The sequence below is a fragment of the Arvicola amphibius genome, chromosome 3 (genome assembly GCF_903992535.2).
Source record: "Arvicola amphibius chromosome 3, mArvAmp1.2, whole genome shotgun sequence".
NCBI classification, from domain to species: Eukaryota; Metazoa; Chordata; class Mammalia; order Rodentia; family Cricetidae; genus Arvicola; species Arvicola amphibius.
In genome coordinates, this window is record NC_052049.1 from 21,960,602 (window position 1) to 21,987,054 (window position 26,453).

The following is a 26,453-nucleotide window of genomic DNA, read 5'->3' on the forward strand; positions in this document are numbered from 1 at the left end:
GGGAAAACAATTACAGAACTATCTTAAGAGACAACCACTCTGCAGAAACTCCCTTAGCAAATCATTCCCACTTCTACAGACCTGCTGAACAGCAGAGGACTTTCACCTCGGTGGCCTTGAGATACTAGGAAAACCACAGTTAAATCTAGCAACGTTGTAACAATGTTCAAGTAACCCTGCTCAAACCTATACATGTTATTTGGATTTGTAACTCCCGGCCGTTTTCCCCAGAGCATTAGGTCAGCTGGGTGGCCAGCCTAATTCACTGGTTTCTCCTTTGCAATCTCCAAATACACAGAATGAATTCTTGCTGGAATTACTTCAGGAGTTCCTCTGCCATTACTCTCCCCAGGGAAGGTGTCCCATAGCAGCCACACACCCCTGCTGCCACCATGCACTGCCTCACATGATGGAGGTAAGTGATCGCGACCTGGAACCAGGAGCCACGTCCATTTCTCCTCCTTCCAGCTGTTCCTGTGAGGTACTGCGCCATGATGACAAAGTCCAGCTGACACAGTGTGTCTAGTCATTCAGCAATTATGCCACTCTTCTGGCAAATATCAGCAGCTTGTAGAGGGGATGGCACTCCTTAGCAGCTGGCGCTCTGCGGTGGAAGCCAGTCCTAGACCAAGGATTCCAAATATATAAACGCTTATTAACAACACAAAGCAAGCATGTTCCCAGCTTGAGGGAAGGCCCACTCTGTCCGCAGGCCTCTGTACACCTTCTGGGAAAGCTTTGCTCCTGAGGCAATGCAATGGCCAGCAGGCGCTATGCACTGTGACAGGGAGGGTATAGACCTTGCTCTGCTCCTTAGGCTGCTGGTCCTATGTAGGCTTGTGACTTGAGGGAATGAGAATGGGGCCTCTGCAGTTTTTCCAGTTAGCCACATCCCACCTCTAACATAGTTTTAACATACCATGTTAAACCCTCTGAGGTAAATTTTTATTATTTTTAGTTATGTATGTCTGCAGGTGGGTGTGAGCACAGGAATGTAGGTGTCCTCAGAGGCCAGATGCATGGAATCCCCTGGAGCTGACGTTACAGAGGGCTGTGAGCTATCATACAGGTGCTGGGAATTGAACTCTAGTCCCCTGGAAGAGCAGCACGTACTTTTAACCACTGGGCGATCTCTCCAGCACCTAAGGCCCCCTCCTCTGGGGAAGATTTTGACAAAACTTGAAGTGCTTATATTTTATAGCTGCCTTTGGAATTTGTGTTCCTGCCCAGGATACATCAATGCTAACTGTTCCTGGAATGAAGTGTTTATGAACATACTCTATAACAGCTAAATTTATTATTTACATCATAACAGACACTTTACATAAACATACATGTACTCCTCTAGACTTCCCAGAGGTGGGTTCCATAAATATGACCTTTACACTGAAGACATGGAGATAGGCCCACGGTAAGGGAAGCTTCAGACGGCACAAAGCAACGGGGCGTTAGGCTTCAGGGAGCCCCTCCTTATCAACTAGACTGTGTGGTCTCATGTGGCCAGTGCCACAATCAACTTGGAGAAATACAAACTGCTACAACATGTGAGGACGGGCGAGGACAGGTGTGACTTGGTGACAGTAGAGAGCAAGCTCTCAAAGTCTGTTTATGAATTCACTGGGAATTCACTGTTCGCCTTCACTGGGAACAGCATCCTCCAGAGGCGCTGGGCCCCAAGTGAGAGCCAGCCCAGACTCTTCACCAGGAATCTGACTGCAACGTTGAAAATAACCTCTGTTCGGGACTGGGAAGGGAGACCTGGTCTGCCATTTAAGAGAGAGCGAGAACACCTAAGGAAAGGCTTCTCTGCCCATGAGCACTGAGAGCAAACAGCCTCTCTAGTGTCAACCCTGACACACTCATGGAATGCTTTCTACAGCGTTTCTAGTGTCAACCCTGACACACCCACGGTAGGATTTCTATAGCATCTCTAGTGTCAACCCTGACACACCCACAGAATGTTTTCTACCTTAAATAACAGCAATTCCGAGTTTTTAAAAATACCTTTTTAAATAGATTTATTTATTTATTTATTTATTTATTTATTTATTTAACGAGTGCTCTCTCTGCATGTATGACTTTATGCCAGAAGAGGGCATCAGATCTCACTATAGATAGTTATGAGTCTCAGACAACTTGTGTCTGCAGTAGGAAAGCAGAGGGATGGCTGGTGCTTAGTTGGCTTTCTCTTTTTATGTGGCCTAAATTCCAGCAGCCCATGGATCAGTGTTGCCCACATCCAGGGTGGGTCCTCCTATCTCAGTTGAACCTCTCTAGAAATGGCCTCAGACGAGTCCTGAAGTTTGGCTCCTAGGTGAATCAAGTTGACAGTCAAGATTACACAGAACAGAAGCATAAAGTCGTGTGAGATCACACAGCACTGCAAAGCCTACAGCAGGGCGTGCGCGTGCGCACGTGTGTGTGACACAGGCAGACAGGTCTCTGTGAGTTCAAGGTCAGCTTGAAATTACATGTATTTATTTTGTGTGGGGAGCACAGACAAGCAGGAGCCTATGGGGGTCAGTTTTTTTTCTTTTACCTTTTGGGTCCCAGGGATTAACCCAGGTAAAGTTCCTTTACCTGCTGGCCACCTCACCACCCATCTTCCAGCATATTATTATCATCAGGAATTGTAAGTATTTGTTTGGATACTGGTATCCATCGCCTGCCAACCACACCTGAGTGTATGCATATACAGGGGAGAGAAGGGGGCGGTCCACAAGAACAGCTTTGAGCTTCCCAGAGCTGTGTGTTGAAGCGCCTACCAGAACCCAGGGCAGGCTTATCATGCCCTAAATGAACGAGAAGGACAAAGCGGGAATTAGAGCATGCACATCAATCACAGTGCTGCTTCTAAACTGTGTTTAATCTCTGCAGTCAGCTACAGGGCTGTGAGACATGAGTATAAACTTTCATTAACACCAGAAAATAAACTGCGCGTTTATACTGACTCAGCCTAACAGCTCATCCCCTTGACATTTTTGAATTTAATTAAAGCTAGTTTATCTTCAGTGTAAAAACTTGGAGGTATAAACAAACGCCAGGTATTATATACAGTAAGTTATTAATATACACTTCCAAACTTGCACAGTGCATTTTAAACAAATGATCTTATTTTATCTTTTAATGTTAAGCACAATCCACATCTCAGTCTTGGATAAAAATTAACAATATATAAACCCATGGAAAGTTCTATACACAAATACAAGTTATAGAAATCTGGTTTCAAATATAAATACATAAACTGTCATGACCAAATAGGTTACAACAGCTTGTTTACTTTTACTATTGGGGTTTTTAAAAAAATAGAAAAATATTTCAATGCATATTCAACTGCTATAAGAAGGGTCATGACCTTGTGCCTTAAACCATACCTTGTGAGGCATGAAACATCACATGAGGCATTTTGGAAAGGAAATCACTAAGACTGTAGAGGCTACCATAGAAATATTCACGTTATAATATGGTAACAAAAATAGTTCTCTCTGATGAGTATTTGGGAAGTAGTGGCAGAGAGGAAGCGGTGGTTACCGATAGTTTAGTAAGCTCGAAGATACGAGCTAAGGGAGCTAAGGACTTGCATGTTTTAGAATTCCCTATCACAGGCCGAGCATGGACCTGGCCTGAGAGACTCTTAAGGCAACCATGACTGAGTGCATTTGGCCCTAGAAACATAAATCCTGACCTCCCCTCATCATGCCGTCTCCACACACCAACCTGGCTTGTGCAGTAGTGTAGAGGGGAGAACAGGAAAGATGATCACTATGTACAGAAGATGATTCAGTGCAAATCAGAAAGAACTCTTTGTGAAGTTTCAAAACGCCTTATTGCCTGTGAGCAACGGAAAGAATTCCTCAACAGGATCGCTCCAGAACAGCAAATGTAGAAAGGCAAACTCTTGAGACATTCTCGGATGAGGTCCCTTGCCCTCCCCCCTCACGCTCTGTGCCTTCTGTGGGATTGGACCTAGCTCCTCTGAGAACGACAGGACTGATCCTTACAAAGTAGACTTTCAAACCTAAAAAAATAGACATCTTTAAAACAGCAGATCCAAGGTGGCCAGGCAGAGCTGAGTTTCTTCTATGGCTTTTTAAGTCACTGAGGCATCCCGTGATAAACACGTCTGACACTTAAGATTGCTTTCCTGTGAAAGCCACATTCAAAAGTGACCTGCCTACCCCAGCATCTATGACCGTAATAGGGAAGGCAAGGGGAGCAGCTGAGGGGTTGCAGGGAGGCACAGTCCAGGTGCCATGAGCCTCCATACATAAGTAGAAGGCAAAATGCATGCTCAAAATGGAGGGGTTCCAAGGAATGGGCACTCCCCTTGGAAGACAAAGGGATCCCCCAATTTAATCAACAGGTCAGCAGCAAGACACTGGGATGATTTGCACCACGGTGGCCAGTGCAGATGACATGGAGCAGGAAGAAGGAAGATGGGAATGTCAGCAAAGGAAAGAGGGTAGGTAGCTGCCACCACCCTGCCTTGTTACAGTCCGGGAAGGAGGGACTGAATGTTAGAATGACACCAGTGGAAGTTTCCAGCTTTTCTACTGTGTGTTCGTGTGTGTGTGTGTGTGCGTGTGTGTTCATGCGCCCATGCACGTGTGTGTGCTGGGATATGCTGTGGTTTAAGTCAAAGCATGTATCTTAATACCTCTGTCTCTCCATTTACAGACACCACATAAAGCTGACCTTGCTCTTGTTCCCAATGGCTACGTAATTATCTTGGCACAGAAAAGACAGAAGGAGGAAGCTCTCACTGCAATCTGGCCATGAGGCGTTTTGTGTACATATTATACAGGCGTCAGGAAGCGACCCCAATCCTATGACAGGTCAAGGAGGAACTCCTTCCTATGAATACTAGAGGCACAGCTTTAATTGCATCATCTTTCAGACCTGGGAAAGAAAAGGAGAAGCAGTTCTCTTCCTGAAAGCCTCCGCTTTCTCCTACACAGCACTGCGCTAACACGACACCAGTCCAGGGAACAACTGATCCACCCTCCGGCGTGCCTCTTCCACAGTCCCTGAGGAGACAGGTCACACATCCCCTAGGTCCACAAACTCGTCTTCTCGTTTGGCCAGGTCATCTTCTCCTCCCAGAGCTTTCCACCCACTGGTGGGTAAGACAGGCTTGGACGGGTGTCGCTGGAGCAGCGCAAATGGGAACAAGGAGGACAAGCGGGCAGAGTTCCTGAGCAGGCACGGTGCCTGTGTGTGGACAGCCTCCTGTCTGTGGGGCTTCGCATTGATTTTCTCCTGCAAGCTCTGCACTTCCTCCATCATTTCCAAGAGTTTGCTCATAGTAGCCATTCTGCCACCACCCAGGATTTGGGCTTCTGGAATCCAACGTAAGTAGCGCTGGGCCCACACCTTGATTTCTGGCCCCTCGATGTGAGGCAGTAACAACCCATGGTAGTCTGTGGGCTTACTATGCCAGCTGTCATAAAACTCTCGAGAGTTGTCCTGGAACTCATCACAAGAGTTAATAAGCTTACTAATTCTCTTGCCTAGAAGGTTTTTGATTAAATGATCTGTTTCTTCCCTGAAAAATCCTCTTTTGGGAGATGACTTAGACTGGGTAAGTGGCAAAGAAAGTTGTCGTTGATGCTTTGAAAGAAAACACAAAAGAGAATATCTGGTTAAGAGGCAAGGTGACAACTGTTTTTATACTACTACTAATAAAAACAATAACAACAACAATAAAGAGCAGCAGCACCCTGCTGTGAGCAGTGTCAAGGGACATCAGAGCTGCCATCTCGTGTGTGTCCATTAAAATGGTATAGCACACAGAGAGGGACTTCCTGTTCTTCGTGACACTGAGTGAATCTATGCTTGATGTGCCATCAACAAATGAAAGACCAGGAACACGTGGGGCTGCATAGAGAGGCATACTGGGACAAACTAGTCCTTTTAGCAAGAGGGGTACCAATGGGCACAGAGTACTTTAGAGAAACACAGTTAATGATTTCCATCAGTCTTGGGGGCTTTTTGAGACAGAGTCTCTCACTACATAGCACTGGACAGCCTGGAACCCACTGCGTACACCAGGCTGGCCTGAAACACTGGGGTCCTCCTGCTTCTCCCTTCCAATCACTGGCATTACGGGTGTGTGCCACCACTCTTAGCATATCATTTAAAGGGAAAGAAATGTTTCTTTTTTGAGAACTTAAGAGCTCTTTACTGCAGTAATATTCTGAACATCTTGAGGTACTAGTACTGACACCTGGAGATCTCATCCCACAGACAAAATAAATACCCTTTCAGCTTCTCAGGCACTCAGTGGGAACTCCAGCTGATGTCATATGTCTCTCCTGGACAACAGGCAGTGGGAGCAGAGGCAATGGCTAAGAGGAACAGGTTAACTTGGCCAAATATTCTTGTCAGGCTGCACACAACAGGAAATACGAGAGCTTTACGTTTCATTCCTGCTTGCTAGCTTTCTCAGTAGCAAAGCAAGGCATTATATTTTGGAGTACACCATGAGAGGGTTATGAAGATAGGTCAGAGGTTGTGGGTTTCATCGATGCCCAAAGGAAAAGGTACAAATGTGAGGAGAAGCTGTTTTCTGCCAACTGCTCTGCTCCTAAGGTGTTCATTCATGCACAGCAGGAACAGAGAACCATAAGCAGTAGGTGATGCCTGTAATCCAATGCTTGGAAGGCTGAGACAGGAGACTGCCAGGAGTTTAGGGCTAGCTTGGATTACATAATTTCATGTCAGCCTAAGCCAATAGTGTGAGACCTTACCACAAACAAAGGGAAACTAGAGTAAAAATATCTTAAGGCTGGCACTCCAATTTTCAAACATACTTTTACTAGTGTGTATCCTTGTAAAAAAATTTACAAAGAAAGTATTTCCAGATCATGGAAATAAGTAGTAATTTATAATAAGTAAAATATACACACATGCTAAGTGACCCTTAACAGCATAACCCAGAGATGACTAGAGTCTGACTTTCCATCCAGAGATAGCAGGGACACCAGACATCAGTGGACTCCATAATTACCAGTTGAGATGGGCAGGAATGTGGGACAAAAAACCCACAAGGGAACCTAACTGTCACCAAGTGTTGCTTGGTGTGGGAAGCCTCTGCCCACACCCCCTCCCATGTGTCCTCTCAGAATGGTGTCCCAGCTGTACCTGGTGTTCACAGGAAGGCTTTCAAATTCCTTGTAGCTCACCTCCAATCCTGTTTCATTTACACATCCTGTAATTCTCCCACCCCTGGCTCACATCAACTGCCACTGGCTCTAGTAGGAGACAGGGAGGACATCAGACAAGGGGTGCTTAGCTGTCTCAGTGGCTCCTTACCCCGTAAGTACCGGGTAGTTTTGTGACTCTAGTGCAGGCTGCCACCAGGGGGCACGGCACACCAAAGAAAAGCTCATCTCTGGCTGACTTGTGCTGACGTGCAGCCATCTTGCTCCAGCTCCAGAAAAGGGAAGCATCTACTCTGGACCTGAGGACAGCTAAGAGGGCAACATGGCAGGCGGTCTAAGCACTCCTCAGCTGTCACTGTCCCCAAGTGCTGCTCTTGGTTCACCTGATCCCAGCTTCCTTAGACTAAGAACCCTGTTCCATGCCTGGACTGGCAAGGCTTCCAGGGACTGCGGATCAGGCAGGATAGGAAGGACAGTGGTGAGAAAGACAATGACATGCCTGGACGTGGGTTTGCCATCACTGAGGGCTCTGTCAGACATTCCAGGCCAGGTGACAGAGCTAGGTAATGTTGTTTAAACTGTGTGTCAGTTAGTGGACTTCAGGGTAGAATAATTAGTAAAATCGGGAAGAAGTATCTAAAAGGAAAATAAAGACTTGCTGTTTGTGGTTTAGAGTACAGGCTGGAAAACTCTAGTCCACGGGCCAACGCTGGGGTGACACTTGTGTAAAACACTGGGCCCACTCTTCTCATTTAGGACCACTGTTTTCTGTCACAACAGTAGAGCAGGTAGAGCTGGGAGAAAGTGCAGATCTCGATACAAAGCTTGCCACTCTCAGCTTATAGGTTTATTAGGAAAAGTCTTGAGGCTGGAGAGATGGCTCAGTGATTAAAAGCACTGACTTCCAGTGGATCCAGGTTTGATTCCCAGCGCCCACGTGGAGGTTAATGACTGACTATAAGCCCAATTTCAGGGGCTCTGTGGGCATCAGGCACACATGCAGTTCACAGACATACATCAGATAAAACACACAGACTCCTAAGATGAAAAAGTCTTGCTATGAAATATATAAACTGGCAAACGTGGAGGAAAGCCTTTGTAATCAATGATTCCTTACTCTACCAGCGATGCAGAGACAGGGTGAGAGGCACAGCACAACTCCATGAAGCATAACTGTGGCGGCAGCAGCCTCAGTGACATGTCTCATCAGAGCAAAGGCAGATTTGCTGAAGGCACCGCTAATGAGCCCCAATAACCTGAGCACCATGAACCCCAGCTGCACACCGTATTAAGAGGGAACACACCAACAGGGAGATCCATGAAGTAGTCTTTGTCGTCGCATGCATAGGATGGAGGAGCCAATGTTGGTGGGGTGTTAAGACAAGCACATCTTACTTTGAAACGTGATCCTTTCCGCTGGCCCCTGTCCAATTTTGGCTTTTCCACATAGAGAGGGTTTCTGAGCAATGTCTGTGCTTTGGGTTCAAACTGTACTGACCAATCCCACACGGTGAGCAGAGTCAAAGGCTTGCTTTGTGGATTCACACTTTTCCTACCCTGCCAAAACAAGCACAGGTCACCATGGCTCCCAGGAATGGCTGGAAAGCAAACACACATTCTCAGAAACAGGCTCCAGAAGAGTGCTCGGCTGGGCCTGAGAATGAATGCACACAGGCTGCGTTTCTCAAGGCAGAAGCTCTTGGCGGAGAGGGTGAGAAGGGCCCTTATTTCAGTGGTCTAGTGGTCTATGGCAGCTACAAGACTAGGCACTTTCGCAACAACCGCGTGAGTTAACCCCTACTTTCCCAACTTGACCGCTGAGGAAACCGAGGCTCGGAAAACAGAAGTGAGCTGCCCGCGTGTATGAAGCTGGCAAGCTACAGGGCTGAACCAGGGCTGCGTCACCAAGACGCCAGGTTCCACTGTTTCTGCTTCCCAGCTGAACTTGGCAATTTAACAACTAAAAGTCCGTCCCAAGGCAGGAGAGGGCTAGACGAAGGCTTGGGGATTAACAGACACTTTACACCTGGAGTACAGGCTGAGCTGAGCAGGGAGAAAGGGCTTTCAGATGTAAAACCAAAACCCTGGAGTCCATTCTTTTCCCAGAATAACTCTAGGCATGAAGGTAATAAAGAGAGGGCATCTGGTCTACCTTCAAAAAGAATAACTTTCAATTTGTCTTCATTCCCAAACTCCAACATTTACTTCCATCTTAAATATTTACTCTATGACCTTGGGCTAGATGATTATTGCGTTTCAGCTTCCTCAGGGATAACAATATATAACTACAGTGTGCTGCAAGGATTAAATATGTCCCCAGGTAGGAACAGCTGGGAATCACTTGAAGCAATGTTTGGTGCATAACCAGTATTGAATACTGTTATGAATCGAGTTTGTAAGATGCAGTTTCTTTGGCCCAGGGGTCTCTAAAAGGGACTCTTACCATGTTAGTATCTTTTTGATGAGGCGAATTGAAGAAGAAGGTGCTGAAAATAGGTATATATAAGCTATCTGACAAAACAGTCAGAAAAGTCTCTGTGAACTCAAATGCTGGGGGGTGCTGGTGCACCAGCTGCCAGACACAATCTAAGAAAAGCAGGAACACGGGGACCTATGTGGAAACAAAACACATTATTTAGGAAGCCTAGGCCCAGCACGAGCTGTCCTGAGCTCACTGAACACTCATCAAGAGCTTCTGAACCCTGCCCCTCTGGGAAACAAACAATAGACAATCCTTTCCAAGTGATGAGCATTCTCAGGGGAGACCACCTCCCCGTGGGCTAGCAGTTCCTACTGTGTCAAAACAAGTATCTAAAACCACAGAAGGATGTGAACTAACACATGAGTGCCTACAATCAGCTTTGGTGATAGGGAACACTAAACACCAATCAAATGAATTCCATTCTTCTACACAGTGTTCAGCTGCAAAAACAGACTTAGTGATGACCTCCATTTTACATTTTGTCAATAAAATGGGAGTATTCATCTCTGCCCCGTGACAACAAGCAAGGTTGGTTCTGGAGACTACTCAGGGGCAAGTCTTTGCTGGCAGTTTCTCTGTTGTGCTACCACTTCATGGAACTTTCTTCTCGATCCACCGGTGGTCCTCTAACAGGGTAAGGCAACTGTGTGATAGTGTCCACCTTCTACAAGAGTAGAGACGCAGGCCTCACATGGAGCTGGAAGGACAGCGGTAAGAACTCTTGGATAAAAGGCCAGCTCTGCATCAGTAACATCTTAAGTCACACCAGCTAGTTCTCCAGAACTGCATGTTGGTTCTGAGAGGCTTCACAGCACATATTATGGGCAACATCACTAAGCAAAATGTAAAACCTCACTGTACAGTAAGGGATTATGTGTGCTGAATGAACACCTTCTATTGACTTCTTTCCTAACTAGATATGGAGTCTGTCAGTCTTTCTTTGTCAAGACATGCAAAAGCACATCTTTCCAAAGACCTCTCTGTCTATCAAAGTATGGAAATCACATTAGCCTTTCAACCTACTTCCTCCAAGTCCCTTTCAAGACTGAGAGATGGTGGTTTCTCTTAAGTTTGATAACATACAGAAGAGCACAGGTTTGGCCTGAAAGAACTAGCAGGCATAGTGACAGAGGCCTGAGGCTCTCCAGGAACCTGTCAAGCCCCGAGGAGCAGATGCCACAGGCTTTCTATTCACACAGCGTGCTGGGCCAAGCTGTGCTGCATCACAGACATGCTGATTAGAGATCTAGAATAAGAAAAGCCACAATTCACATTATTGGCATGTGTTCACTCTATAGATGATTTAATTAAATAAGGTTGGTTCCATTTTTCTTTCACGAGTTATCAGAGAGAACCAAGGAGTTTATATTGGTGTTGCCTAAAAAAGCACACCACAATCTAGAGATGAACTAAATGTTAACTAAGACTGGGGGTGTGGCTCTGTACTTGCCTAGTCCAATTGAAACCCTGGGGGTCCATCTCCAGCATTGCAGAAAACTGGTTGTGGTGTTATATGCCTATAATGTCAGTGCCTGGGAGGTGGAAGCAGAGGATTAAACTTCAAGTTCATCCTTGGCTGTATAATAAGTTGAGACCAGCCTGGGATACACAAGCCCTTGTCTAAAATTAAACCAAAACAAAACATAAAACAGCTCCCAGATCTGAGACATTGAGCCATTCATCTAAAGAGAAGCAAGCTGGGTGTGGTAGTGCATGCATGTAATCCCAGCTACTTGGGATGATGAGATGGAAGGTTGAGTTCCAGGACAACCAATATAATATTTGGCAATATAACCGAATGCCCTTGCCCAAACAACACAGCAATGACACCCAAACAGAAACAGAAGAGGCTGTGACTCAGGGCACACTTCTCTTGGCACTGCCAAGGCTCTAACAATGGATGGCACCAACACAAGGAAAATTTAGTGTTAAGTGTATTTCCTGTGGCAAATTTATACACCAAACATCACTAACTACAAAGTTTAATTTAGCCAAGATTTGAAGAATTTTTTTTCTTCCTGAGTTATTTTGTAAATAAGTGTTACAAAACCAGTATTTCTCTTAGTATGAAATGTATATATAGCCTTACTCTACACAAATTAGAAGACTTTGAACACACTTATTGATATCCTTTCTGTCCTGGGGAGGATTTCCATATTGTTTAAAGCATTCAAGGCATCCGAGATGAGCTGATGTCTGTCAAGTATGCACTTGAGAAGCCTCTGTGAGAGGACAGTGACCAGATGAGAGGGAGCCTTTCTCCCAGGACTGCAGCAGTCTGCAGTGAGGACACTCACCTCCTCTTTGTCATTCTGGTGGAGATGGTTACAGCGATCCAAGAAAGAGTGGCAACCCATGACCCATTCCTTTTGGATGAGGCTCTGGAACCCAGTCCTGGTTCGACAGTGAGGGTCCATCATCACTTGCACCAGAGAGGAGAGGAGGCAGCAGAGGTCAGACGCATTCTCTTCTAGAAGGGCCCAGCAAGAGCACCAAGGAGAAGGACACGGTGTTACCAAGAGGCAGTGCTCTCATCTACACAGCTAAGAGCAGGGTTCCCACACCAAGGTCTATCTTACTTCCTATAGACAAGAGCCAACCAGGGAGAGATAAACTGCTTCTGGCTTGTTAGGACAGGTTCCAGCACATGGTAGTGTACTAAGCAGAGATCTGCTTACTGAACAAATGGAGCACTGAAAACTCCACTTTTAGCACACAGCATCCACAGGTACCATAAAAGAGTAGCTAGCAACATTGATGCACCTATGGTCCACCTGACTGCAGATGGAGTCTACTGAATTTCTTTCCTGAAGAGAAAGCCTGAGTCACTGCTCACTGCTCCAGACTCAGACCCTTTCTTCTACTTCCTGTCCTTCACGGGCTGCTTTGCATCAAATGACCGGTTCAGTCACAAGACTCTTTTCTGTTCTGTCTGAGGAGCACAGAGGCGCCTGCTTCTCCTTGCCAAGCCTACAGGAGGAATTCTCCTTGATACTCCTCCATGTGACCACCTGGAGTGCACCCCATAGAACCCACAAAAAACCCAAGTCCTTTCACAGACTTACCTAACACTACTGGTTTAGAGCAAAGGCAAGCACACAGCCACAGTCATGTATTCTTAGAGCTTGAAGATACTAAAGCCAGGTCTACATTTCCCATGGCTTCCTCTTTATCCCCCACACCATTCAAAAAGGTGCAATTCATATTGCCTTTTTTTGTTTGTTTTTTGAGACAGGGTTTCTTTGTAGCTTTGGAGCCTGTCCTGGAACTAGCTGTTGTAGACCAGGCTGGCCTCAAACTCAGAGATCTGCCTGCCTCTGCCACCCCACCCCAAGTGCTGGGATTAAAGGCGTGCGCCACCACTGCCCGGCTCAAAATGCTTTTTAAAAAATGTTCTCCGGGGCTGGAGAGATGGCTCAGAGGTTAAGAGCACTGGCTGCTCTTCCAAAAGTCCTGAGTTCAATTCCCAGCAACCACATGGTGGCTCACAACCATCTGTAATGAGATCTGGTGTCCTCTTCTGGAGTGAGGGCATACATGGAGGCAGAATGTTGTATACATAATAAATAAATAAATAAATAAATAAATAAATAAATAAATAAATAAATAAAATGAAATAAAATAAACAATGTTCTCTGGCAATGGTGGCCGTGCCCTGAGGGTTAGAGAACTAGAGCTATACTCATGCAGACGCACTCTCTTCCTGTGCCCTAGAATCACAATGCACTAGAGCTCAGGCTTGTACTCCTCCACAACAAACAGAAGGACCTATACAAGGATTTGTGGATGGATGGATGTGTGTGTGCGCGCATGTGCATGCGGAGGCCAGCCTGGAGGACATCTTGTGTGTCGTCCTTTGGGTGCCATTTACTTTTCCCTGCCTGGAAGACAGGGTCTCTCACTGGCCTGCAGCTCAGGAGTGGGCTCGCCTTCCTGTCCAGTGAGTGCCAGTGGTCCTGTCTCCTCTCCCACGGGGCTGGGCTTACAAGTCCATGCTACCATGCCCCTTCTGTCTTTAATGAAGGTTCTGGAGACCTAACTCATCTCTGCACCTGCCCTCTAGTGCTGTCAGTCTCTGACAGCCCATCAGGAAGGCAATTTTCCTCTTCATCTGAAGGCGCTGGTGCTACACCCTAGGGGACAGCAGTGAGGGCTGGAACGTGAGACTGCAGAAGATAGCTTAACACAGCAGAGGGCGGGACATTTCACTTCCATCAGAACCAGGTTTCACAGTGCACGGCTCCGTAGTTGGTGGATCTAGTTCTGGGCTCTCCCACCTCTCAGATCTCATCCCTCTTTACTAGTTATTCAGAATTCCAATAATATTCTTCTTGTGTCTTTATAAATAGTCTTAAGGTAATGCTCCCATTAGTTTGTGAGCATCTAGAAGGAGAAGCATAGAGCTCTGTTCACAGAAGGTGCTCAGTAAGAGCACTCAGTGCTAAGCTACTGAGCTAGCACCAGGTGGTCCAGAAGCCATGAGAAGGAACATTTTTCCAATTTGTTCTTAGGAGCTACAACAAGAGAAGCATCACGGAAGTGATGAACACCAGGGGCAGAATCCAGGAGATGATCCACTCAATGTGGAACATCAGGCTAGAAACCTCAGGTCCCCTACAAAGCAGGCCAGGATGGCGACACATCTGTAGTTCCAGATTCTTGTGAGGCTCACTTAAGCCCAGGAATTTGAAGCCAGCCTGGGCAACACAGTGAGGACGGCCCCCACACCCCGAAAACAAACTGAACTAAGATCTAAAGAACAGGTAACACTTCAGCTCCTATCTAAGCACTCACAACAGCTCTGCAGCAGGTGGCTGACGGGCCTTTTACAGACTGTGTGATGCCAGAGCACAGCAAATACCCCACTGAGGAGAGGAAAGCCACGGTCCAACACTGCACTTCCCGTGGCAACTGCACAAAGCTGTCCACACACAGGCAAGAACGGCACTCTATGCATCTGCAGGTCTCCTGTGTAAAGAGCATCCCAGAGACTGCTGGGTAGACACCAGACAATTCCTTCTTGGGCTGTGAGTGGCTCTGCCAAGGTCCAAGTGAAAGGATTTTGTTTGAAACTGTAACAGTGAAATCTGAGGCAAGGAATTAGGAGCTTAAAAAAAGGAAGAGAGAGGAGAAGAAACAAATCGACTCCATAAGTTACAGCTACAAAACAAAAGCTGAGGGCTGGAGAGATAGCTCAGAGGTTAAGAGCATTGCCTGCTCTTCCAAAGGTCCTGAGTTCAATTCCCACCAACCACATGGTGGCTCACAGCCATCTGTAATGAGGTCTAGTGCCCTCTTCTGGCCTGAAGTCATACACACAGAGAGAATATTGTATACATAATAAATAAATAAATATTTTTAAAAAAGCTGACTCTCAGTCCAGCACTCGGGAGGCAGATGCGGGTGGATCTCTGTGAGTTTGAGGCCAGCCTGGTCTACAAAGTTCATTCCAGGACAGCCACAGTTGTTACTCAGAGAACCTTATCTCAAAAAACCAAGGAGAAAAAAAAAAGCTGACCCTCAGTAAACGAAGTCACCCATGTGCTTTCTTACCCAAGAGCAGAACATTCATGTTCTGTGCTTCCAGGCATTCTGTAATCTCTATTGCTTTCTTCAGGCAGCGTCTAAACATGGGAGAGAGATGAGAACAGGAGCTTTAGTTCTGGAGCTTGTCCTACAGACAAGTTTAGAGGCAGTGTTAATTGTTTTCAGTTTTCTTGTATTTCTTCATGCTAAAAGGCTAGAAAAGGAAATAATAACTACTTACTGATACTCACCTACCTATGAAAAATTATGGATATATAAGAGCACACACACACACTAAAAGAACAGAGGATCCTAGATACCCACACCTCCACACACACTGCACCAACACTCACACTAGTCAAAACACAGAAACAACCTAAGAGTTCATTGACAGAGTATAAATTTATGTGTACATGAGAGCTCATTGACAAACTGAGTACAAATTTATGTGTGCCTGCATGTGCATGTTGGAATATTATCCAGTAGTACAAATGATGGCCACTGTGATTGCAGCAGTATGAAAAATCCCAGCACTTGGGAGCTGAGACTAGCCTGGCTATGAAGAGACCCTATCTTAAAAAAAAAAAAAAAGGTTAATGAATATAAGAGAGAGCACGCAAGGTTGGATGGGAACAGTTCCCTTTCCTCAGGTGTGGCACAGGGTGAGTAGTCTCTGTTCTGTAGCTGCCTCTGCTGTGTCCTTTAGTTAATGGCAGCTGAGAGGAGCTGTGAGTTAGAAATGCAATATAACTCTTCTGAGACTCAATTCTAAACCAAAATGATGCATTGACATTAAGAATAAGAAACATAAAGTTCAGGATAACATCCAATGAGAAGTCAGTGTCCTTCCCACTGGGAGGCCAGCACTGCCATCTCCGTTAGTTTTGAACAGTCAGAGTTTTTCCTGTAGTCTCAGACTATCTTCCTTATAGACTGCACTTCTTTGTAAGCAGGGAGAGTGCTGAACAATTCTTATCAAATGTACAAAGAAATAATAAACAGAAATCATAAAATGCAGTCCAACCCAGTGGGAGGAAGGGACAGGTAGATCTTGAGCTCCAGGACAGCCACGGCAACACAGAGAAAAAACCCTGAGGGTTGGAGAAAGGGTGCACCCCAACCCTGAACCAAACATATGATCTCAGAATAATTAACCATGACAGACTAGGGATCTGTCAATTCCTCCACAATTCAGAATTAGAAAATTGTACAATTCATGTACAAAACAACAGGTTAAAATACCTGATTATATCAAGCCAGTTGCTGCTTTCTAAGAGAGAAAACCACTTTATATCCGTGTCCCAGAATTCTGTACTGTTATCTGTAAACAGAAAAAAAGGGGGGAGACTTCAGGTTATTGTCCACAGCCACACCTGCCGGAGCACAGCCACAGCATAGCCACGATACCCCAGGCTGTGCAGCTCAGGGGTTCCAAATGCATGAAATAAAACACAACTGTAGAATCACAGTCCTGGGTCAAACAGTAAAATCATCTACTTCAAATCTACCTTACAATGTCTATCACACTGTGGTTAGAGGTGTACAATGGTGTCTCTGTTTCCCAAGGGAAAACAGCTTTCTCTATCAGCTATCTTTATCACAGTACCAGCAGTCAGTATATGCAATGAAAAGTCAATGTCAGCTGAACAAACCCTCAAATAGTAAAGAATGTGCTAGACTACGGAGTCAAAGCTAGGAAAAGCTATCTCTAACATGACAAACCCAGAGGACAGGCTGGTTTAAAAATGGGAAGAATTCAACTGGACATGGTAGCCCTTTAATCTCAGCACTCAGGAGGCAGGGGCAGACAGATCTCTGAGTTTGAGGCCAGTCTGGTCTACAGAGCGAGTTCCAGCGCAGCCAGGGCTATACATATAGAAACACTGTGTCTTGAAAAACCAAAACTGGAAAAAAATCAATAGGCTACCAAGAATGACTAAGTCAGTCAAGATTTCAGTTGTTACTAACAGGCTGGGAGGGAAGACAAATGTGGCAGGGGTGAGGTGGGGTGGGGTGGGGTCTGGAGTGGCTGGAATGTTTTTACATGTATTAACAAAATTGTTTTGCACTATAAGAAACTGTACATGACCAATGGGGGTTAAATCAAAGTATTCCCAGTTTGGGAGAAAAGTCAACCAGAGAAAACCAACAAATATTCTACATTATAAATGAAGGTCACTGGCTCCAGGTACTCCACAGTTCAAAACCTTAGAGAGGAGCTAAGATGTTCACCATGAAACCTGGCATGCAGGGGAAGGAGAGAGGAGGGAATTGGTTATGTAACCATTGCAACAGAGGCCACGGTGAGAGCCTGGAGACCTGGGCAGGATCAGTATCACAGAGACAATTGGTGCCCTGGGCTTCTCCCTATAGCCTGACACTGCTTGTTAATAACTCTGGGCTAAGGGTCCCTACCCATTGCCATTAGCCTTCCCATTGGACAGAAAGATTTCGTGATTCTCACCTATCAGAAACAGCTGCTTAAATTTACAGTATGCATTCTGGATTTCCTGCAGGGACAGGAAGTTGCTTGATAAATCTTCAGTTTTGACAATTTCATAGGGTGGCCTGTGAATGGTCTTGTAAATTCTAGGTGTCAAAAAATAGCATGGGATTAGAAGAGCAAACATCAATTTGAATAGCATGTTAGTCCTGAGCATGTGCCACAAGCCACAAGCTGCAGCGTTAAGGGCCCTGCAGCTATCACCTCATTTAATCCTCACTTAGAGAGCCAGCAGGTGCGGAAATGGAGGTCATGTCTAGGTCAAAACAATTTAATTACATAGCCTACTCCTTTTGTTGTTTTAAGCTATCTACTTTGAATTTATCAAATTTATTTTTGAGGAGCTGGAGAGAAGGCTCAATAGTTAAGAGAACTGGCTGCTCCTCTGGAACAGCTAGGCTCAGCCCACAGAGGCTCACAATTATCTATAATTATAGTCTCAGGGAATGGGCAGACATACATACAGGCAAAACACCCATACACATAAAAGTAGTAGATAGATAGATAGATAGATAGATAGATAGATAGATAGATAGATAGATAGATAGACTATTTTGAGAAACTTCTACTCCATATAAGAGCAGAACAGTATAGTAACGCACCCCATGACCTCTGTTTGACAGCTGCTAATGTTACAGCCATCATGCCCTCCCCACCCTCCGCCCGATACTTCTGTGAATCTCTGCAGAGCAGCTGGCCTTCCTAATGATTATACTGGTTTCCTGTAAGGTGACTACAGTGAGTGCTGTTCTCAGATTACTCCAACAGAAAGCTACCAGCAGGGACGCAGAATGGACACGTAGTAAGAACTATACTTATTCCCTGCTTCTCAGAGAACAGGAGCTAAAGCATAGAAACAAAGTGTAGAATGAGTACTGACCCATCCAAGAAGTTCTTCTGGATCTGCAGAGCACCATCATCCTGCTCTTTGGGCAGTGCTGACATTTTCAAAAGGGCGCTTCCATTGTGGCAGGACCAACACCAGATCTACAGAGAGGAAAGGGAAAATGTCAGATAGACTATTCAAAATCCAACAGGGAGCAGATGAGCTTAGCATTTACATTCAGACAGAAATGTTTATAGCTTTAAAACAAAGTGGCTGGACACAGTCAACGACAAAGATTTAGTCTTAAAAAAGAAAAACAAAACAAAAACAAAAACAGGACAAGGCAGTCAGATTCGTGGTTGCTCCCAGTCTCACATGTACCTTCACTTGGCTTAGAGCTGGTCACTTAGCTGGTGACAGCAGCCCTGTTACTGTTACCACCACTGGGGCATCAACTACCACAGCAGTGCAGCTTTATATACCAGCCATTTTGCAGGAATTAAACTCACTAAATTCTCATGGTCACTTCAAGCAAAGGGGGTGATGGTGGAGGGGGAACGACTGACTGTCCTGTGTTAGATATGTCAGCTCTATCCTGTATGATATCTTACTGCTGTCTGTGCATACACCACGGAAGATGCTGGAACATACAACTGCGGCAGGTTAGGGAACATGGCTTCCTAAAACGCCTAACAAGTGTCGCTAGCTCTTCTTCACTTCACTTTTTTCCCCTTCAAGACAGGGTTTCTCTGAGTAGCTTTTGGAGCCTGTCCTTGGAACTTGCTCTGTAAACCAGGCTGGTCTCGAACTCACATAGATCCACCTGCCTCTGCCTCCTGAGTGCTAGGATTAAAGACATGCACCACCATCACCTGGAGGCTCTTCACTTCTCAGGAGACTGTTTGCTATGTCTCAGCTCCAAAGCCTGGCAAGAACATGCTATATCTTAATTTCCCATGTGGTAGGGATGGAGGAGAAGCCTATCCCCACATGTGTAGATAATCCTCCTTTTTTTTCTTCCCACAGCTAGGCAAGCTGCCATGGAGAAAAGCAGCTGCCAGCCCATCTAACTGTGATGCCTACAGACCAGAAAAGGACCAGCCAGAAGATAGTGTCAATGATGCAACTATGGCACTTCTAACTTGGTAACCAACAGCTACCTCATCGGACTTGTATTCCAAATACTCATCCGTATGTCCATAGGTAAGTGTAACTCTCACCCTCAACAAAGAAGCCTCTTTTTACGGCAGATGTTGACCATAACAGAGATCACAGCTGGTCAAATGCAGAAAACAAGTGAAAGAAAACTGGGGTGTCCAACTCTAACTGATACATGCGCAAAGGTGGAAAGGTTTTAAGAATCAGAGGGTCAGGACACCTGCTGGGAAACAGCTGTGCCCAGGAAACCTCAATAGTATGAGTAAAACACCTGCATAATGAGAACACCAGCTGACATGCCAATGTGGGCGGGTAAAATCCACATCTAGGCCCTGCCCTAGAGGTAGAGCTCTGTGCAATCAACTGAGAAAGTAGAAAGGGATGGAATGGGTCTCCAAGGATGACCCCCTGATGAGTTATCTAATTCCAAGTGGTCAGCCATCAACGCATGTTACATACAAGGAACACTAAATGGACTCAGTAGGTTATGTGTGTACATACATATATACATATATGTGTATATGTATACACATATATGCACACACGTGTAAAAACAATAAAGAAAGGTCATAACTTTAGGAGTAGGGAGGGACATGGCAAGAGTTGAGAGGGGAGAGGGAAATGATGCAAATACAGTGCTCCTGGAAGAAACCTCAAAAAATTAGATTTCTAACAAAACTTAAAATTTGAATAAAGTCAATTTATCAATTCACAGAAAGCAATTTACAAAATGTTGCCAATGACAAAAAAATAAGCTTTAAAACAAAAACTGAGAAATGTGGAAAACTAGTAGCTGGCATTACTTGAACAGCTCCTCATCAACACTCTTCTTGTAAGAGAACGGTGTTAATGTGTCAATTTAGATGTGTGACCACGGACCAGCATTTTCCAAATGTGTAATAGAATAAAATGCATTCTCTAAATTTTTTCAAAGTACGAGAGAGACTGGGAGACTTTAATAACAGGTCCTTGTGACCTTTGTGAAACTGTCATTTGCACTATCAAATAATATTCTCAGTCCAGCTACTAACCATGCCTTCTGTTCCAAATACACAGCCTGAAGCTGGATGTGTTCTTTAACCAATCCTCAGCATACCACAAAAGACTGAATAAAAGAATCCAGCAGGCATCTATTTCCAAAATGCTAAATAGTGCTGTTCCATTTTATTATTTTTGGATAGCTATTTCCCATAAAAGGATGTTACTTATGCTAACACATGTTACTTAAATGTTTCATTAAGATTCAGTTTGAAAAAAAAATTAACAGGGTCTCACTCTATAGCATATGTTGTCCTCAAACACAGCAAGCAAGCCTCCTGCCTTAACCTCCTGAATGTGGAGATTATAGGCATGAAATATTACAGTTAGTTTCAACTAGAGTTTCTTTCTTTTTGGGGGGTGGGAGGGCCGGTTTAGAGACAGGTTTCTCTGTGTAGTCCTGGCTGTCCAGGAACTCATTCTGTAGACCAGAGTGGCTGGCCTTGAACTCATAGAGATCCACCTGCCTCTGCCTCCTGAGTGCTAGGATTAAAGGTGTGTATCACCACCACCCGGCCTCAACTGAAATTTCTAACACTACACAACTACATAGACAAAACTCTTTCGCAGGCTCACTCATTTCAGGAGTGTAAAGGTAAGTATGTGAACGGCAGGTCTCAACTGAAGGCTGAAAACTGGTGGGATCTGATCCAGCTATCCCCCCAAAGACACATTTTTTGAAACTCTCGACTTAGCTATGTCTAGCTGGAGATCAGGAAAGTCACATAGAAATCTGTACTTCTGGCTTCCTCTGAAGACGTTCAGTCACCTGGCACTATTTAGCCAATAGTGTTCGAGGCTGGTGCTGCAGAGCTGCCCTCCTAGGCCAGGCAGACAGACTCTGTCCCACCTCAAGGGCCACACTTTTTACCTACCCAGCTCCATGGGCTCTGGGTATGTGACAGAGCTTTACCACGTTGGCTCACATTCAAGATTCTTCTGGCAAGCCAGCCTGTGTACTGCACAGCACGACCTTGTAATTTTCATTTCTTTCTAAAGTCCCATAGGTTAGGTAACTCCCAGTCAACAGCTAGAAACAGGCGTGTCATCTAGTTTTGTTTTATTTGATCAGTGACATATGAAATAGCCTGTTCTGTGAAAATTAAAGTGTGTTTCATGTCTCTAGCAGAAAACTCAACATGCCCATATCAAGATAACAGAGCTAGCTAGCCAAAATAAATTAAATTCCACTATAAGTAGTGTCAGTTTGGTTCAAACGAGTTAGGTGTCAAAGCAGGTGGGTCTATTATCCTCATGAAGCTTTTCAATGTCTTCTAATATTATAAGAGCATTTGTGATGACTCAGACTTGTTCTAGGGAGCCTCGTGTTTCTAGATTGCTCATAGACCATGGACAGCCTCTGGAGCACCACTGCTAGGATGGCTGAGAGCTGCTGACATCCCCTTTCCCTGGGTCCCAGATGCACTTACTGGTATGCCACGGCCCTGAAAACGCCACACATCCTCTTCGAGAAGGGGACCGGGGACAACAAAGTATGCGGGCAACCTAGAAGAAAGAGGTGGCATCAACTGTAACCAAGTCTTTTTCTGTCCCACCAGCCAGTTCCCAAATAATGACACAGAGACTTATTATTAATTATGAAAGGTCTGCCTATAGCTTAGGCTTATCTCAAATTGCTCTTATAACTTAAATTAACCCATTTATATTAATATACATTCTATCATGTGGTACTACCTCTCTTCTTCCTTACACCTACCTCCTGTTTCCTCTCCCTGTCTCCTGGCTTCTCCTGCATGCTTAGATTCCTCCTCCTCTTTCTCTTTCTCCCCAGAAATCCTGCCTATCCCTCCTGCCTAGCTACTGACCATTAGCTTTTTATTACATCAATCCCAGCAATACATTTTCACATAAGAGATGTAAAGTTTATAAGGCTGAGAAATATAAAAGCTTAACCTGTTTATCTAAAAAGATGTTTTTAGATCAAAAAGACACCTTTAGTATGGTAATACAAGTTATGATAAAAAATGGTTTGGGTATAAAACTATGGACTCACTAAGGTAGATTAGATAATAGAGCAGTTTCTCTGAATTTGCCAAATACAGACAGACTATATTTGTAATACACTGTGAATGTAATTCTTACCTGATAACTGTTCTTATTGTACATAGTTTTACTATGTTAGAATTAAAACCTTCCCTTTTTATTTAGACAAAAAGGGGTATTTGTACACTGTATGAAGATGTATTTGCTGTGATTGATGTTATTAAAAGCTAGGCAGGAGGTATAGGTGGGTTTTCTGGGCAGAGAGAGAGGAAATAGGAGATGAATCTAGATGCATAAGAGATGCCAGGGGACACGGAAGAAGCAGGATGGGCAGTATGTGACAAAACACAGATTAATAGAAATGGGTTAATTTAAGTTGTATGAGCTGGTTAAAAACAAGCCTAAGCTAAGGCCAAACTTTCATAATTAAGAGTCTCAGTGTCATTATTTGGAAGCTGGCTGACAGGAAAAAATTCGTTACAATCAGTTTTCAATTTGACCTTAATTCACAAAATATGAAAGCATCCATGAATACAAGGAAGTACTAACGAGCTACAAAAGGACATATTTCCCTGTTAAGAACCAAAGATGAGGCTGGGTGGTGGTGGCACATGCCTTTAATCCCAGAACCTAGAAGGCAGAGGCAGGCTGATCTCTGTGAGTTCAAGGCCAGCCTGATCTACAGAGTGAGTTCTAGGACAAGCTCCAAAACTACAGAGAAACCCTGTCTTGAAAACAAAACAAAACAAAAAACAAAAACAAACAAACAAAAGAACCAAAGATGAAATGCCACCCCTCTTCATGAGGGGTGTGGGTACAGCCCTGCAATAGAGCCCCTGCCTAGCATGCACAAGGCCCTTGGTTTGATCTTCAGCACCGATAAAAGACGGAGATATCTAAAAGTATATGAAGTCCAAAAAAAATCACTGAACAGTAACAGCATAAACACCTTTATATTTAAAAAAATATGAAAATCGGGGCTGGAGAGATAGCTCAGAGGTTAAGAGCATTGCCTGCTCTTCCAAAGGTCCTAAGTTCTATTCCCAGTCAACCACATGGTGGCTCACAACCATCTGTAACGGGGTCTGGTGCCCTCTTCTGGGCACCACACAGACAGAATATTGTATACATAATAAATAAATGAATAAATAAATAAAATATTTAAAAATATATGAAAATCAGTAACATGAGAATTGCAGTCCATTTTATCACATACATACTCTGAGATGGAAATTGTGGCATGTGACTTTAATCCCAGCACTTGGGAGGCCAGATCTCAGTGAGTTTAAGGCCAGCCTGGTCTACATAGTGAGGTCCAAGACAGAATTACATAGAAATACTCTATCTCAAACAAACAAACAGAAAGTTCTGCCAACAACAAACATTTGAAGAGGTCTCCTCTGTGGCGGACACTGCACTAATCCATCACATAGACGATTCATTTAATTCAACACCACTAGCAGATACATACTATGAGTATTGCCATTTTACAGATAAAGAAGCTGAGAAACTGAGACACCACACTCACTGAGGCTCTTCCTGGGTTACAAAGACCTGGAGCCATTGTGATTATTCTCCAGGAGAAAATCTTTATAAGAACAAGCCTGCTGAACATGGGTAAGCTAGATTTTCAGAGGGATCCAAAATACATGGGCACACTGGTTTCTATTCAACAGACCCCTCCCTACAGAGCTGTAAACACCTCTCCTCAAAGAGTCTGAAATACAGCCTCCCAAGACAGAAGGCGCCTGTGCAGTTAAGTTGTAATCAGACGGCATTTGCAGACACACTGCATGCCTGACCTCAATCTGACAAGCATCAAGTCATGAGAAAGATAAATTTCAGAAAAAAGAAATTTTTTTATGTGTATGTCTGTGTGCCATGTCCATGCAAGCGACCTCAAAAGCCAGAAGAAGTGGGAATTGGATTCTCTGGAGCTGAAGTTACCGACAGCTATAAGCCACCATGTGGGGGCTAGGAGCCAAACTCCAGTCCTCTGCAAGAGCAGAAAGCAGTCTTATCCACAAGCCATCCCCGGCCCCATGGACAGATGGATCGCTAAAGCAAAGAGATCAAAACACAAATGATTCATTCATTAATCAATCCATACGAGTTGGAGCAATATACTAAATATCACCAGGGGGTACAGTCACCAAATCCCACACTGTGGGAAACAATTAGCAAACTGCTTGATTTCTTCAAATAAAATATGACAGTTTCAGAATCCATACATAGAATAACTTAAGAAACCCATCAGAAAATGGCAAAATGTAACTCTCAATCTTTATTAACAACAGTAAGATTAAAAAGATAAAAGACAGCTAGGTGGTGATGGCACATGTCTTTGGTCCCAGCACTCAGGAGAAAGAAGCAGAAGCAGTTGGATCTCTGGTGAGTTCCAGGTCAGTCTGGTCTCCAGAGTAAATTCCAGGACAGCCAGGGCTACACAGTGAAGCACTGTCTCAAAAGAAAAGAAAAGAAAACAACTTCCCTCCACCCCCAAGCCAAACCAAATCATGGGGAAAATTTAAATACTAATTAGATATCAAAGAAACAGTGTGAGGCTGGGCATGACACATTCCTTTCATGGCAGCACTTGGGAAGCAAAGGGAGTCAGATCTCAGAGTCTGAGGTTCTTATAGAAAGTCCCAAGGCAAGTGCTTCAAAAGGAAGACCCTGTCTCACAAAACAAACAAAAAAGTAGTGTGAATTTGAAAAGTATGATAATGGTTTCATACTGTGTTTATTAAAAACAACCCCAGTCCTTTGTTCTTTGCAATATATACTAAACATAAATGAAATGAGCTTTGAAATTCATTTCCAAGCAATCCCAAAGAGAGGAAACTAGGTGGGGGTGTAGAGAAAACGGGATTAGCTATGAATTAGTCATTGTTACACTTGGGTAATGGATAAAAGGAAGTTTGACATACACTGTTTTTCTATACTGCTTCAAGATTTGTATAGTCAACCTTATACAAAATTTGTATATAAATATTCGTGCATTTGTGTGTGTGTGTGTGTGTGTGTGTGTGTGTGTGTGTGTGTGTTTACACGTGCACGGTGTGTGTCTGGATGCTAATGGTCAGAAGAGGAGGAGGTTGGATCCCCTGGGGCTGGAGTGTTAGCAGTTGTTAGCAGCCAGACACAGGCACAGGGCACTAAACTGGGGTCCTCTAGAAGTGCTCTTAACCCATGGATCATCTGAGTCATCTCTCCAGCCCCTTACAAACAAAGATCCTATGAGACTGTGATGTATAACCAGGTCTGTGTCATGACTAAGGCCTCCAAGTCAGTAAAAGTTGCCGGGCGGTGGTGGCGCACACCTTTAATCCCAGCACTCGGGAGGCAGAGGCAGGCGGATCTCTGAGTTTGAGGCCAGCCTGGTCTATAAGAGCTAGCTCCAGGACAGGCTCTAGAAACTACAGGGAAACCCTGTCTCGAAAAACAAAAACAAAAACAAAAAAACAAAAAAAACCAAAAACAACAACAAAAAAAAAAACAAGTCAGTAAAAGTTTTAAGACCTTGACTTCTAAAGTTATGAAGTACTTTTATATTCTCTTATGTATCTGCCTGAGTGGGTGGACAGTAAGCTAATCTTTCTTTAGGGATAATCACCAAAGTAAAAACATTCTCCCAGATCAATGGTTTTTAAACTCAAGAAGCCCATGAGAAGCACGGGGAAGGATTAGAAAAATACCAAAATCCAGGCTTGACCCCATGATTACAGAGCAGAAGCTTAATCCCCACTCCGG

The 26,453-nt window shown here is 44.4% G+C and overlaps 1 protein-coding gene across 1 annotated transcript in view; it reads right to left on the minus strand.

The window, feature by feature from the left end:
- Window positions 1-4,861: 4,861 nt before the first annotated feature.
- The window catches only part of Mtmr12 (myotubularin related protein 12), a 64,856-nt gene continuing 43,264 nt past the window's right edge, over window positions 4,862-26,453 (minus strand). Inside the window, exons 8-16 of the mRNA XM_038321927.1 lie at window positions 22,127-22,202; window positions 18,555-18,661; window positions 17,636-17,760; window positions 16,414-16,492; window positions 15,199-15,269; window positions 11,943-12,115; window positions 9,607-9,774; window positions 8,559-8,720; window positions 4,862-5,610 (exon numbers count right to left, since the gene is read on the minus strand). Of these exons, the coding sequence (XP_038177855.1) occupies window positions 5,041-5,610; window positions 8,559-8,720; window positions 9,607-9,774; window positions 11,943-12,115; window positions 15,199-15,269; window positions 16,414-16,492; window positions 17,636-17,760; window positions 18,555-18,661; window positions 22,127-22,202 (1,531 nt within the window). The 3' untranslated portion in view covers window positions 4,862-5,040. The remainder of the gene's footprint in view (window positions 5,611-8,558; window positions 8,721-9,606; window positions 9,775-11,942; window positions 12,116-15,198; window positions 15,270-16,413; window positions 16,493-17,635; window positions 17,761-18,554; window positions 18,662-22,126; window positions 22,203-26,453) is intronic.